This window comes from Diadema antillarum, unplaced genomic scaffold, assembly GCF_040938485.1.
Source record: "Diadema antillarum isolate AM-2024a unplaced genomic scaffold, OU_Dant_1.0 seq00000051_RagTag, whole genome shotgun sequence".
Classification (NCBI taxonomy): Eukaryota; Metazoa; Echinodermata; class Echinoidea; order Diadematoida; family Diadematidae; genus Diadema; species Diadema antillarum.
In genome coordinates, this window is record NW_027271160.1 from 44,533 (window position 1) to 59,430 (window position 14,898).

The 14,898-nt window shown below is 44.3% G+C and overlaps 1 protein-coding gene across 1 annotated transcript in view; it reads left to right on the plus strand.

Annotated features, from left to right (window-relative positions):
* LOC139725603 (SH3 domain-binding protein 5-like) overlaps positions 1-14,368 on the plus strand; it is a 29,338-nt gene extending 14,970 nt beyond the window's left edge. Inside the window, exons 6-7 of the mRNA XM_071636694.1 lie at positions 12,990-13,252; positions 13,713-14,368. Of these exons, the coding sequence (XP_071492795.1) occupies positions 12,990-13,252; positions 13,713-14,368 (919 nt within the window). The remainder of the gene's footprint in view (positions 1-12,989; positions 13,253-13,712) is intronic.
* Positions 14,369-14,898: the final 530 nt, after the last annotated feature.

Consider the following 14,898-nt stretch of genomic DNA (forward strand, 5'->3'; position numbering starts at 1 on the left):
CACAATGGAGCATCAAATGCTCGAGCTCACTATACACGGTTCCTCAAACAAACTTCCAGGTACATCACTCACAATTCGCCATAGGAAGGCGTGTACGTGTAAGGGACATAAACTCAACAAGCTCTTGCTGAGCTAATAATCATTCGGGCTTCTTATCCCTTTATCTTGTCAGTCATGCACACACACACAAAAAAGAACACCTCACGGTCGCACCATATATGATGGAAAAAAAATATTGTTGACGTGTATCATAGGCACTAATGAACATCTCACTCCTCTCCAAATTGCAACGTGATGAGCCAACTCAAATATAATCGGGAGTATAACATCGCCAGGTAACTTGTTTGGCCACTGGTCCTAGTACCGTACATGAAATATCCAGTGTTCAATTGTCAGTGTACATCACCAATGTTGCTGGACGCGAAAAAGCATACAGAAGTGTCGACAGGCGGATTGAAGAGCGTAGTTTTGCCAACGTTCAGCACATCCAGTGAACTGGTTTTCCACTGGCCGGTATCGTAGTTGACAGCAGCCTTCACCGCATCTTGAATGGCATTGTCGACTTTGGGGCGAAGTCCCGAAACCCAGTTGCCATCTAAATTATCAAAGCAGTATCACGAAACCTTACATACTACGGGCAGCTGACTTTTTTTTTGTACATAAATCTTGATGCTTAAATACTCAATTTCGTATAATATCACGATGTAACATGTACTCTAAACAGTACACATCAATGTATCAGTCTTATTCATACCTAACTTCAATAATATCATGTTGTTATAACGCTGTTTTTACCATCACGTTAGTGATATTCAATCTCACACGGCATACACGACAAATAATGCGTTTCATGTCACATCATTATTGTTCCTGTATAAAAAAAAACCAAAGAAATACACAAATAACCGAGAGTACTTACTGCTGGTTGTATGGATAGTATTCTTCTCCGTGGAGAGGAAAAAGAACCCTGGCTTCAAGTGGTCCAGACTGGCTTAAAAGGATTAATAACTGGCGAGGTTCTGCTACGACTCCTCCTTCGACCACATCCCTGCTCAGTCTGTCACACACTTAAAATATTCTTACCCTATCATGTACAAAACTACGCAATGTACTACATAGAAACCCTGGACGGCTCGCCCGCGGAATCTGGCACCTGTGGAAATTCCACCCTTTTGTCGCATCGCTTTTGTCTCATCGCATTCCCCACACAGCTTTCTGCAGTGGGTTATAGAAAACACACTCGTTATTTTGTTACAACACAAATCGCGCTTCATCACATTTCAACGCACTTATACTACACCAGCAATGGCAACTGTTCCTACTCTATTCACTGGTATATATTCTAATAAAATAGAAACAAAAAACCAAATACATTTCTCCTGTGACATTTTACTCCCCCTTCAAGAAATGTATTTACACTTCCACTTTTTGTTTTCTTTTCACTGACTACATGCGGCTCAGGAGATCTACTCCGACATTGTCGGTACCCTTGATCGCCTCCATCTTAAACCTATATGGTTGTAGGGCAAGCGCCCATCGCATGATTCGTCCATTGATCACCTTTGCACTTTGCATGTACGTGAGAGGGTGATGATCAGTTTCTAGCACGAACTCCTTGCCGTAGAGATATGGTTCAAGTTTTCTAACGGCCCACACAATCGCTAGACATTCGCGCTCGATGGTCGAATAGTTTCTCTCCCTTGGTAGGAGTTTCCTGCTAATGTAGGCTACTGGGAACTTCGTATCCCCGTGGGCTTGGAGTAGGACCGCGCCCACACCGATCTCTGAGGCGTCTGTTCTCAACACAAACGGAAGGCTTAGGTCAGGCAGGTGGAGGATAGGTGCATTGTCAAGTTTGTTTTTGAGAGTGTTGAACGCAACCTCCTGAGGGACCCCCCATTCCAGTTTGTTTGGTTCCGCCTTTTTTGTTTTGTCTGTGAGGGGTGCCGCGATGGCTGCATAATTCGGGATGAACTTACGGTAGTAGTTCGTCATTCCCAACAAAGATCCGAGTTGTTTCTTGGTCTCTGGTCGACTTACCTTCATGATCGACTCCACCTTTCCTGGTCGAGGTGAGACCTGGCCGAGTCCAACCACGTGACCGAGGAACTCGACCTGAGAATGACCTACTGAACACTTACTTGGCCTTGCGGTGAGGTTCGCGTCCCTCAGCCTCTGGAACAGTAGGCCCAGGGTGTCGAGGTGCTGTTCCCATGTGTCCGAATGTACAAGGATGTCATCAATGTAGTTGACAACTCCCTTCAGTCCACTGAGAAGGGTTCTCATCAGCCGGCTGAAGGTGGCCGGCGCGTTCACTAGGCCGAACGGCATTACCTTGAAATGATACAAACCATCAGGTGTTATGAATGCTGTTAGCTCTTTAGATTTCTCAGACATTGGGACCTGCCAGTAACCTTTGCTAAGGTCGATTTTGGTGAAGAATTTGTCGGATGCTAGCCTAGTGAACAGCTCTTCTTGATCTGGTATTGGCTCTGAGTCGAACTTAGTCACCTTGTTAAGTCGTCGGAAATCCACACAGAAGCGGTTGCTTCCGTCTGGTTTTTTCACCAAAACAATAGGCGCAGCGGTCGGACTATTTGAACGTTCAATAACCCCTAGTGACAGCATTGTCCTCACCTCTTCTTGAACCGTCTCTCTTAGGGCATGGGGAATTGGATAGGGTTTTGATCTTGGGATCTCCTTTACGGTGAGTTCGATGCCATGTTCACCAAGGGAGGTATGGCCAGGAATATCAGTGAAAATATCCTCATACTTTCCCATGAGTTCACGTACCTGTGCTTGTTGACTCGGGGTCAGGTCGTTGTTTACGTCCACATCACCCAGTGATTCTTTGGCCTCCATTGGGTAGGGCTGGAGTAGGGCTGAGTTTGACATCTCCGGAAGGAGGTTGGGGCTGGTCATCTCGTTTTCATCTGGTTCAAGAACCGCTGTGCACGCTACGTCAGCTGAGGGATCTGAAATGAGAAGGGAACTTTCTCTCTCGTTATACTTCTTGAGCAGGTTGATATGGAACACTTTTGACTTGCCCTTTACATCCATTCGATAGTCTGTGTCACTCACCTTGGCTGTTACCGCAAACGGACCCTTCCACTGGAGGAGCAACTTGTTCCTGTCCGTGGGGAGAAGAAGGAGGACTAAGTCCCCCACTTCCAGCTGTCTCTGTCGAGACTTTCTGTCGTAGTAGCGTTTATACCTAGATGCTGACCTTTGAAGTTGATCTCGGGCTGCATGACATGTCTCTTCGAGTCTGTTTCGCAGGTCGAACATGTATTGGCATGTTGTTTTGGTCTCACCTGTCTCTATGTTCCCCGTCCAGAGTTCTCGAAGGATGGTCATTGGGCCCCTCACCTTCCTACCATATAAGAGTTCAAAGGGAGAGAAGCCTAAGCGGGTCGTTCTGAACACATACGCTTGAGCATCTGTTTCAGGGTTCCATTAAACCGCTCCACTAGGCCGTTTGCGGCGGGATGGTAGGGTGAAGTGGTAATTTGCCTTACAGACAGGAGATTACTTACCTGCTTCATTACCTCAGAGGTAAACTGCGAACCCTGATCTGTTAGCATCTCTTTAGGAATCCCTACTCTAGTGAAAACACTGACAAGGGCCTCAGCAACTCTTTCTGTTTCTATGCTAGGCAGTGGAATGGCCTCGGGGTATCGCGTCGCATAGTCAATGATGGTGAGTATATACCTATTCTTGCGCTCAGTCATCGGGTGTATTGGGCCCACGATATCGACAGCAATGCGCTCAAAGGGTACTTCAATGAGGGGCATTCTTCCTAGAGGGGCTTTTGGAACCCTACCCTTGTGAAGTGTGCGTTGACAAACATCGCATGACCTACAATATCGCGAAACATCTCCAGTAATTCCTGGCCAGAAGAAGTTCGAGAGTATTTTGTCTAGGGTCTTCTTTGCGCCTTGGTGTCCTCCAAGCAGGGTTTCATGAGCCGCTCTCATGACTTGGGCACGATAGGGCTTTGGGACTACGACTTGTGTGAAAAGAGTATCTGACTCGACTTTGGGTGAATGAAATTTTCTGTACAGGATGCCATTTTCATAGAAGAAAGATGATACTGCACAGTGGTCACTCACCTTTTCTGTTTGTGATTTCCCTAATTCCCTGAGCTTTCGAAGACTGTCATCATCTGCTTGGGCTTGTTTCAACAATGCTGGTGTGACAGTTTCCTCGAGGGGTGCAGGTACCTTCAGCGGACGGAATGGCTTACCCAACTGTTTCTTCTGACCTCTAGTTTCCACGGCTCCAGCCGGGTTGATAGACAAGGTCCAGTTTTGGTCCGGATCGCCTGGTGCTCGTACACCTTCCAGATTGCCTAGGATCAAATCATACAATGGTGTCTTCATGCATAAAGCTTCGATACTGCCAGTGAAATATGGTGTGTCAACATTGATCATAGCTATAGGTAGCTTCCTTACTGTGCCATCTATCAGAACACACGTATTTTCCTCACCTGTCAGCTGAGACTTATCAACGAGATCCTCTCTTATCACTGCACTGCTGCACCCACTGTCCCGCAAAACTGTGGCTCGTTTACCTCCCACGGCACCAATCACCACCGGCATCTTTCTCACGACGTTTTCACTACACGCCGCACTCAACATGGGCAGTGAATGTCCACACGGCAATTGCACCCGGTCGCCACATGGGTCCATACAACATGCTTGCGGAGCGCTCGGTGGGAGTTTTACTACCATGCATGAAGCTTCTACTCTATTTGAGGAACTTACCTCTGGAGGGATGACGGCGTTACTTACAGTAGGGTCTCCGCTCATCATTCCCTGTAAGTTGTCGTTGGGGTTGAAGGGGGGTGAAGAGTAATACTCACCCGGAAAGGAGTTAGATTCTTCACGGGGCATCTCAGACCACATACCATGGGCAACCATCCCTGCGACATTCTTGGGATTTAATCTACAGTCCCTAGCATTTTGTGCCGGTTTCTTACACACAAAACATGTTGGTGGGGATTGAGTGTTTCCTGGCTTTGGACAGTCTCTAGCGAGGTGACCTGGCCTACCACACAAAAAGCACTGTCGCTGGTTCTGCGTCTGAGGGGGAAACAGTGATCGCGCGTTAGCATTTGCCTTACCTGGAGCCCTCTTCGTCTCTCCAGGTAGCATTCTAGGAGCGTTAGCTCGCGGAGCAGGGGAAGGCTTGAAGGTACCGCCCCTCGCCTCCAGATACTGTTCAGCAATAGAAGTAGCTTCATCTAGCGTGCATGGCTGCCGTTCTTTTACAAATAAAGCTAGTTCTCGTGGGCAGCCTTCTACAAATTGTCCCCGAAGGAGTAGATCTTTCAGCCCATCAAACGTGAAGGCAGTCCCTGATAATTCAATCCATCTCTCTAAGTAACTTTCAAGGCGGGTAGCGTATTGATGCCCTGACTCACCATTTTCTGGTCTACAAGTGAGGAATTTTTGACGGAAAGACTCTGCGGTTAACTGGAATCGCTTTAATAGCGCGGCTTTGAGCACCTTATAGTTGTCTGCATCTGCCGCCGACAATCGTGCATACACTTCCAGCGCACTACCAGTTAACAACGCGTTCAGATTTATAGCCCACTCTTCTTGGGGCCACTCTTGGCTCCGCGCATACCTTTCATAGCGTTGTAAATATGCATCTAGATCGTCTTTCTCTGCGTGGAATGGTGGCAGCTTAGGGGTCCTAGTCTTCGGCCTGTTCACTTCCGGGGTGGAAGTGGATGCATTTGCGTTTTCTTGAGTTTCTACAATTTTCAACCTTAACTCGGCAGTTGCCTTTTCAGCTCGTTTTATTTCTAATTGTTCTGCTCGTTCGTCTCTCGCTATGTCTTGTTGTTCTTTGACAAACGCTCTTAACTCAGATCCACTAAATCCTAATTTCTCACCAGTTTCCGCGAGCTTGGTTACATCCATTTTGATACTTTATTCGTTGTTTTGTCCTGTTTTTTTTTTCAAAGTGAAGCCAAGTTACTGTTCCCTCCACGAGAAAGAAAAAAAAAACGACTCTCGGGTTCTATATCACACCCATGCGACAGTAAATGGCATGCTACACTATCTCCCGGACAAGCCCCCAGTAATTGTCACATGGGTTAAACCAGAGTCGGATATAATCACACATGCCACTTACTGATCTAGTATCTCAACCAATCTGTAGTGTTTATTCGAACACAACAACCCTCAGGACTTCACAACTTCAAAATATCGTTAACTTATATCTCATCAACTGAGTTGCACATTCGTGTACACGAATTTTGATTCTCAAATCCATACACAAGTACCTTATGGGATATCTCAGGTTCCTGATATGAACCTGCCGTGATATCTTTACATCAATAACCACTCCGTCGCCCTTACTACTGTTACAACTGTTGCAGTACGTTGTTACACCACTTCTGCAACTCACCTTTCACTTAGGGCGAGTATGGGACCTAGCTAAGTAACATGGGCTAGTATACTCATGTTTTACACGATTCGATAACACTTGTAACACTTCCTCAAAAAAGAAGGGGGGTGTAGAAATTATAATTGTAACTATACACGCGGGTAATCGTTACTCCATTAACATCTATATACCACCCCCACTTATATGGTCCTAGTGGTACACATGAAGCGACTAAATATCCTCCTACTGATATATCATTAAGTGTTTAACTTGTAAGTTATCTATGTTATCGAACAACAAAAAATACATATTCACTCAACCTTCTCCAAATGCTACGAAAAGAGCATCACAATGGAGCATCAAATGCTCGAGCTCACTATACACGGTTCCTCAAACAAACTTCCAGGTACATCACTCACAATTCGCCATAGGAAGGCGTGTACGTGTAAGGGACATAAACTCAACAAGCTCTTGCTGAGCTAATAATCATTCGGGCTTCTTATCCCTTTATCTTGTCAGTCATGCACACACAAAAAAAGAACACCTCACGGTCGCACCATATATGATGAAAAAAAAAATATTGTTGACGTGTATCATAGGCACTAATGAACATCTCACTCCTCTCCAAATTGCAACGTGATGAGCCAACTCAAATATAATCGGGAGTATAACATCGCCAGGTAACTTGTTTGGCCACTGGTCCTAGTACCGTACATGAAATATCCAGTGTTCAATTGTCAGTGTACATCACCAATGTTGCTGGACGCGAAAAAGCATACAGAAGTGTCGACAGGCGGATTGAAGAGCGTAGTTTTGCCAACGTTCAGCACATCCAGTGAACTGGTTTTCCACTGGCCGGTATCGTAGTTGACAGCAGCCTTCACCGCATCTTGAATGGCATTGTCGACTTTGGGGCGAAGTCCCGAAACCCAGCTGCCATCTAAATTATCAAAGCAGTATCACGAAACCTTACATACTACGGGCAGCTGACTTTTTTTGTACATAAATCTTGATGCTTAAATACTCAATTTCGTATAATATCACGATGTAACATGTACTCTAAACAGTACACATCAATGTATCAGTCTTATTCATACCTAACTTCAATAATATCATGTTGTTATAACGCTGTTTTTACCATCACGTTAGTGATATTCAATCTCACACGGCATACATGTCATGACAAATAATGCGTTTCATGTCACATCATTATTGTTCCTGTATAAAAAAACAAAGAAATACACAAATAACCGAGAGTACTTACTGCTGGTTGTATGGATAGTATTCTTCTCCGTGGAGAGGAAAAAGAACCCTGGCTTCAAGTGGTCCAGACTGGCTTAAAAGGATTAAAAACTGGCGAGGTTCTGCTCACTGGCGTAGCCAGGGGGGGGCGATGGGGGCGGTCGCCCCCCCCCCCCCCCCCTAAGATTTGGACCGGGGATTTGGGAGGCGGAAAAAAAAAATGCGTGTATACTGTATGCACATGAAGCGGGTCTCCTTTGCAACCTTTCATCAAATAAGATATATATTTTTTAAATATTTCACTCAAAGTGTGCACCAGATCGTTGAATTTCAATTCAAAATATGCAAAATCTCTCGTGCTTGGGAGGGGTGTCCCCCTCCCAAACCCTCCCCCTCTGTACCTCTTTCCCTAGCTAAGTACACTTTTTAGATTTACAAAATATTATGAATAATTCTGAGTGCACAAGACTTATCACTTATATTCCGAAAACTCAAGGTTCCCTCATGTATAAGGGGAATTTCCCCTTTTAATCGACCCTTTCCTCCCTCAGCCCCCCCCCCCCCCCCATTCTTTTTTTTTTTTTTTTTGGTGATTTCCCAAATGTTGATTCCATCAAATATGCGTATACGATAGATATCTCAATTTCAACCTTAAAAAGGCAAAAGCTCCATCGGAAGGGAAGGGTGGAGATAACACTCGCCAACGCCTTCTCCCTGCTCGCCCGCCCCGCCCCGCCCCCCCCCCCCCCCCCGCCATGCATAGAAGTAGACTGTGGCTATACCCAGATCGCTTTATTTCAATTCTAAAAACGCAAAAGCTCCGCGTGCGGGAGGGGGAATCCCCCTTCCCCTAAGCTCTACCTCACTAGACTTTATACATACACACAGATGGTGCACATTCGGAATAAGAGCTAAATTCCGTGATTTTAACACTTCGATAAAAAAGTATTGCACCAAAACTTTGCACCAGATCGCTGAATTTCAGGTCTGAAAACGCAAAATCACCTTCGTGTGGCAGGGGATATGCCCCTATCTATACCCTCGTGTGCATGCTTTTTCTGCTTGATTGCTGAACAGACAGCGTTCATGATATTCAGTGTAAGAATTAATACAAGAAGACTAGTGTATTTAAATTATACCATTTTATAGGCAAATTGTTCAATAATAATCTACACTAAAATATACTGCAACCATAAACAAGTGGGACTGTTTCAACTCGTTAAAACACGCAAAAACATGCATCAAATTGCACCATTTGCAACGTCAAAATGCAAAAAGTTCTCACCGTGGGAGGGGGGAAACCCCCCTCCCACACCCTCCCCTCCCCCTCGCTCGCTCCACTTGCTCGGGTTCAGTCGCGTTCATGATATTCAGTGAAAAGAATTAATACAAAAAGTGCATTTAGATTACACCATTTTAAAGGCAAATTGTTCCATAATAATCTACACTAAAATGTACTGCTACCTTAAACAAGTGGGACTGTTTCACGTCGATAAAACGCGCAAAAACATGCATCAAAATGCACCATTTGCAATATCAAAATGCAAGTTCTTACTGTGGGAGGGGGGACACCCCCCTCCCACACCCCCCCCCCCCTCCCCCCTCGCTCGCTCCGCTCGCCCAGGTTCAGTCGCGTTCATGATATTCAGTGAAAAGAATTAATACAAAAAGTGTGTTTAAATTACACCATTTTATAGGCAAATTCTTCCATAATAATCTACACTAAAATATACTGCTATGTACCTTAAACAAGTGGGACTGTTTCACGTCGATAAAACGCGTAAAAACATGCATCAAATTGCACCATTTGCAACATCAAAATGCAAAAAGTTCTTCCCGTGGGAGGGGGGACATCCCCCCTCCCACACCCTCCCCTACCCCCTCGCTCGCTCCGCTCGCTCGGGTTCAGTCGCGTTCATGATATTCAGTGAAAAGAATTAATACAAGAAGTGCATTTAGATTACACCATTTTAAAGGCAAATTGTTCCATAATAATCTACACTAAAATATACTGCTACCTTAAACAAGTGGGACTGTTTCACGTCGATAAAACGCGCAAAAGCATGCATCAAATTGCATCATTTACAACATCAAAATGCAAAAAGTTCTTACCGTGGGAGGGGGACACCCCCTCCCACACCCTCCCCTCCCCCCTCGCTCGCTCCGCTCGCTAGTGTTCAGTTGCCTTCATGATATTCAATGAAAAGAATTAATACAAGAAGTGTGTTTAAATTACACCATTTTAAAGGCAAATTGTTCCATAATAATCTACACTAAAATATACTGCTACCTTAAACAAGTGGGACTGTTTCACGTCGATAAAACGCGCAAAAGCATGCATCAAATTGCACCATTTACAACATCAAAATGCAAAAAGTTCTTACCGTGGGAGGGGGACACCCCCTCCCACACCCTCCCCTCCCCCTCGCTCGCTCCGCTCGCTAGTGTTCAGTTGCCTTCATGATATTCAATGAAAAGAATTAATACAAGAAGTGTGTTTAAATTGCACCATTTTATAGGCAAATTCTTCAATAATAATCTACACTAGAATATACTGCTATATACCTTAAACAAATGGGACTGTTTCACGTCGATAAAACGCGTAAAAACATGCATCAAATTGCACCATTTGCAACATCAAAATGCAAAAAGTTCTTACCGTGGGAGGGGGGACACCCCCCTCCCACACCCTCCCCTACCCCCTCGCTCGTTCCGCTCGCTCGGGTTCAGTCGCGTTCATGATATTCAGTGAAAAGAATTAATACAAGAAGTGTATCTAAATTATACCATTTTATAGGCAAATTGGTCAATAATAATCTACATCAAAATAAACTGCTACCATAAACAAGTGGGAGTGTTTCACGTCGATAAAACGCGCAAAAGCATGCATCAAATTGCACCATTTACAACATCAAAATGCAAAAAGTTCTTACCGTGGGAGGGGGGACACCCCCCTCCCACACCCCCCCCCCCCCCTCGCTCGCTCCGCTCGCTCGGGCTCGGTCGCTTCGCTCCCTCGCAGACTAACCGCCCCCCCTAAGATGAAATCCTGGCTACGCCGTTGGTTCTGCTACGACTCCTCCTTCGACCACATCCCTGCTCAGTCTGTCACACACTTAAAATATTCTTACCCTATCATGTACAAAACTACACAATGTACTACATAGAAACCCTGGACGGCTCGCCCGCGGAATCTGGCACCTGTGGAAATTCCACCCTTTTGTCGCATCGCTTTTGTCTCATCGCATTCCCCACACAGCTTTCTGCAGTGGGTTATAGAAAACACACTCGTTATTTTGTTACAACACAAATCGCGCTTCATCACATTTCAACGCACTTATACTACACCAGCAATGGCAACTGTTCCTACTCTATTCACTGGTATATATTCTAATAAAATAGAAACAAAAAACCAAATACATTTCTCCTATGACACCGTCAAAGGAAAGCAAAGACCATGACCTCCAAGCAGTGGCGTATCTAGGGAAAACGGCGCCCGGGGCAAGCGCGAAAATTGCGCCCCTAATTTCTGAAAAAGTGTTCGACCCCAACCCCATCCCGGTAGGGACTTCAGACAAAGTCCATATGCTTTTTCAAGCACTTAAAAGGGGTCTTTTGAGGGTGATTTGAATGTAATGAATTTTGATAAATTTTGGCGAGCGAGCGCAGCGAGCGAGCGGAAAATTTTTGTATTTCAGCTTACAAGACATGGAATTCTTGTCATTTTTTGCTTATCAAATCTTAGAATTCTAATCAAGATATACTGACGGCCTTACAGATAACGATTTATACCAACAAACTGAGGGTTTAAAAAATACTCCAAATTAGTACGCGCGAGTGCACCGAAATTTGTATATTTCCACGTCATCATCACGTTTTGTTCTTATCTCTCTTTTTCTCTTTTTGATAAATTTGGCGAGCGAGCGCAGCGAGTGAGCCGAACATTTTTTGTATTTCAGCTTGCAAAACATGGAATTGTTGTCATTTTTTGCTTATTAAATCTTACAATTCTGCTCAAGATATAGTGACGACCTTACAGAAGACGATTTATACCAACAAACTGAGGACTAATACTCTAAATTAGTACGAGCGAGTGAGCCAAAATTTGTGTATTTCCGCGTCATCATTACATTTTTTTTTCTTATCTTTTTTTATTTGTTTTTTTTTGCCTCAACCCCCCCATGTTCATAACCGTTGGCGTCCTTTTGATCCAATCGGCGATCGCTTCAGAATGAATGAAATTGCAGCCGCTGCTCCTTACAACATTTTTCCTGCTAAATATACAATGACATGTGTTATCACGTTTTGTTCTTACCTTCTTTCTTTGATAAATTTTGGCGGGCGAGCGCAGCGAGCGAGCCGAAAAATTTTGTGTTTTAGCTTACAAAACATGGAATTGTTGTCATTTTTTGCTTATTAAATCTTACAATTCTACTCAAGATAGAGTGACGGCCTTATAGATAACGATTTATACCAACAAACTGTGGACTTGAAAAAAATACTCTAAATTGTACGAGCGAGTGAGCCGAAATTTGTATATTTCTGCGTTATCATTACGTTTTGTTCTTATCCTGCTTGATTTTTTTTGCGCCCCCCTCCCCCTATGTTCGAAACCGTTGGCGCCTTTGTTTTGATCCAATTGGCGATCGCTTCAGAACGAAAGAAATTGCAGTCGCTGCTCCGTGAAACATTTTGCCTGCTAAATATAAAATGACATGTGTGAACACAATAGATATTGTCATTTTATCCGCGTCATCATCATGTTTTGTTCTTACCTTCTTTTTTTATATAAATTTTGGCGAGCGAGCGCAGTGAGCGAGCCGAAAATTTTTGTATTTCAGCTGACAGAACATGAAATTCTTGTGTGAACACAATAAACATTGTCATTTTGTCCGTGTCATCATCATGTCTTGTTTTTATCTTGTTTGATTTGGTTTTCTGCCCCCCCCCCCCCCACCATTCTCCCTTCCCCCCCCCCCCCCCTCTTTCCGGGCGAGTTTGTTTTTCTTTTCATTTTCTTCTTCTTCTTCTTTTCTTTTTTCTTTTTTTTTTTCTTCTTCTTCGTTTTTTTTCCTCTTTTTTCTTCTCCTTTCTTTTTTTTTCGTTTTTTGCGCCCCCAAGGAGTGGCGCCCGGGGCACGAGCCCCCCTTGCCCCCCCCCCCCCAGATACGCCACTGCCTTCAAGTCAATCGTGGAGATGTGAAAACTGCATGCTTTTGACTGCAACATGATTTGCGCAATGGTTAAAACATGACGTGGTTGGTCCTGAAATAGGGGAAAACGCATTTTCCTCAGTAAGTTAATCAAAGTCTCTGTCTTGTTCTCTTAACTCCTCTTGGCATGGACAGCGAATACTACGACTTGAAGAAGTCCTTCTTCTACGACCTCAACGACCTGAAAATCCGCATCGAAGCTCTGCAGACCGCCCTCCACGACAGCAAGGAAAAGTATCGCAGCGCTCTCAAGAGCCTGGAACGCATCTCGGAAGACATCCACCACTCTCGGCAGGTTGCAGTCATCCTGGCGGAGAGCCGACAGAGCGGAGTGGGCGCCGATAGCACTACGGACAGTGAGCCTGAGGGGGAGCAATTCAACTTGTCTATCAATCTGGGTATGATGAAATCACAACATAAAGATACAATCCTTCCATCTTGGCGAAATGCAATTAAGACAAAGAATAATCTGACCAACCACTGTGCAGTATAATCACCTAATCAATCACCAAATGAAATCCATAAACCCTTGTTTGAAAATGTCTTTTCATGCAGAGGATATAGATGCTTTCCCCGAGTAATGTTGAAATTAGAAATAGGATGAAATGAATACTAAACATCAATATTATCACGTAAAAAAAAGAAATTATGATTGTCCCAAATTTTCACTTCAAGGTGGTACATCATTCCAAGATGATAATTACGACAACGCAATGTATACTTCTTCAAGCTGTAGGTTGGTTTGCAGCAAAAATAAACACGGTTTGTTCTTTGATTTGCATAGTTGATAGTTTTAGCACCCATACTGACGGGGAAAAAAAAAATCAATATTTTCAATGAATGTTTTTAATCTTGCAGCTGACAAGTTCAGTGATATCTCGAGCACCGACCAGGATAGCGCCATCTCCGACGTATCGAGTGTCTCTTCGCCAACAGCCGCCAGATCTCCGCCAGTCTATGCGCTGAAAAACGCTGGTCGTTCCGTATCGGGGACCAGCCTGCCATCTGTAAACGAAATCGATGGCGCCTTACCTCCAAGACACAGCAGAGTCTCCGTTGAGGGCGCTTCGTCCATCTCGGACACGGATGGTGCGGATATCGCCAGGGCGTCGCCCCGTGGGAAACTACACAGCTATGGATATGATGAAGACGATGATGAGGATGATGACGACGACGATGCAGACATTTTCATCGACGAGAATTCTGACGATGATGATGATGACAGTGATACTGACGCCCAGAAATTGAAGACAGAAGTCAATCGCAGACTGAGAACCATCAGCATTGGCGACTTGAAGTCGTTTGATGTGAACGCTGTTGATGAAGACGACTGCCAACAGGTAGTCGAGATCATTAATGACGAGAAAGCTGCAAAAGAAGAGAAAAATGATGCCAGTGATCAAGCCGAAACGTCTGAAAATGTTGAGTCTTCATCAAATCCGGAAACGGCAGCCTCACAGGATTCGAGCCCTGTGAACAACAAGGCAGATGAGAAAGAAGTCATCTGGATATGATTTTCCTCGATTGATAAGACTCTTACCGTTCACCGTTCTAGTAAAACTAGAAAGGTTTGATGAGAATTTGCCTGGACTGCTCAAATTCTGAAAGTCACGCTGCAAGCATCGCCAGTGCACGGGCAGGGATTATTATATCGCTTTGTCAGACGTGCATTACATTTGTACGAGTGCTGTGTAGTGTCATGCGCACGAATGATCTGCCTGTTTATATGGGAAAAGCTGTGAAGTAGATGCACCAAGGCGATAAGAGATAATTACATGTACATGTGTGTGTGTTTTTTTTTTTTTTTTTTTTTTGTCTACTGCCATTACAGTGCCACGAATTTTGTGTAACATCAAGTGCGTTGGTGACGGCGCTCTGGTAACAAAACGGGATTTAATGTAGTTTGTTATGTGTACATATGGCATATGGCTATATGGCATTGGCAAAATGACACAAACTGTCCATTCTTGTTGATATTCTGCATACATGTTTTAGAAACTTTTTTTTTTGTCTCCACGAACTGTCATGATGATGCAAGCTGGCT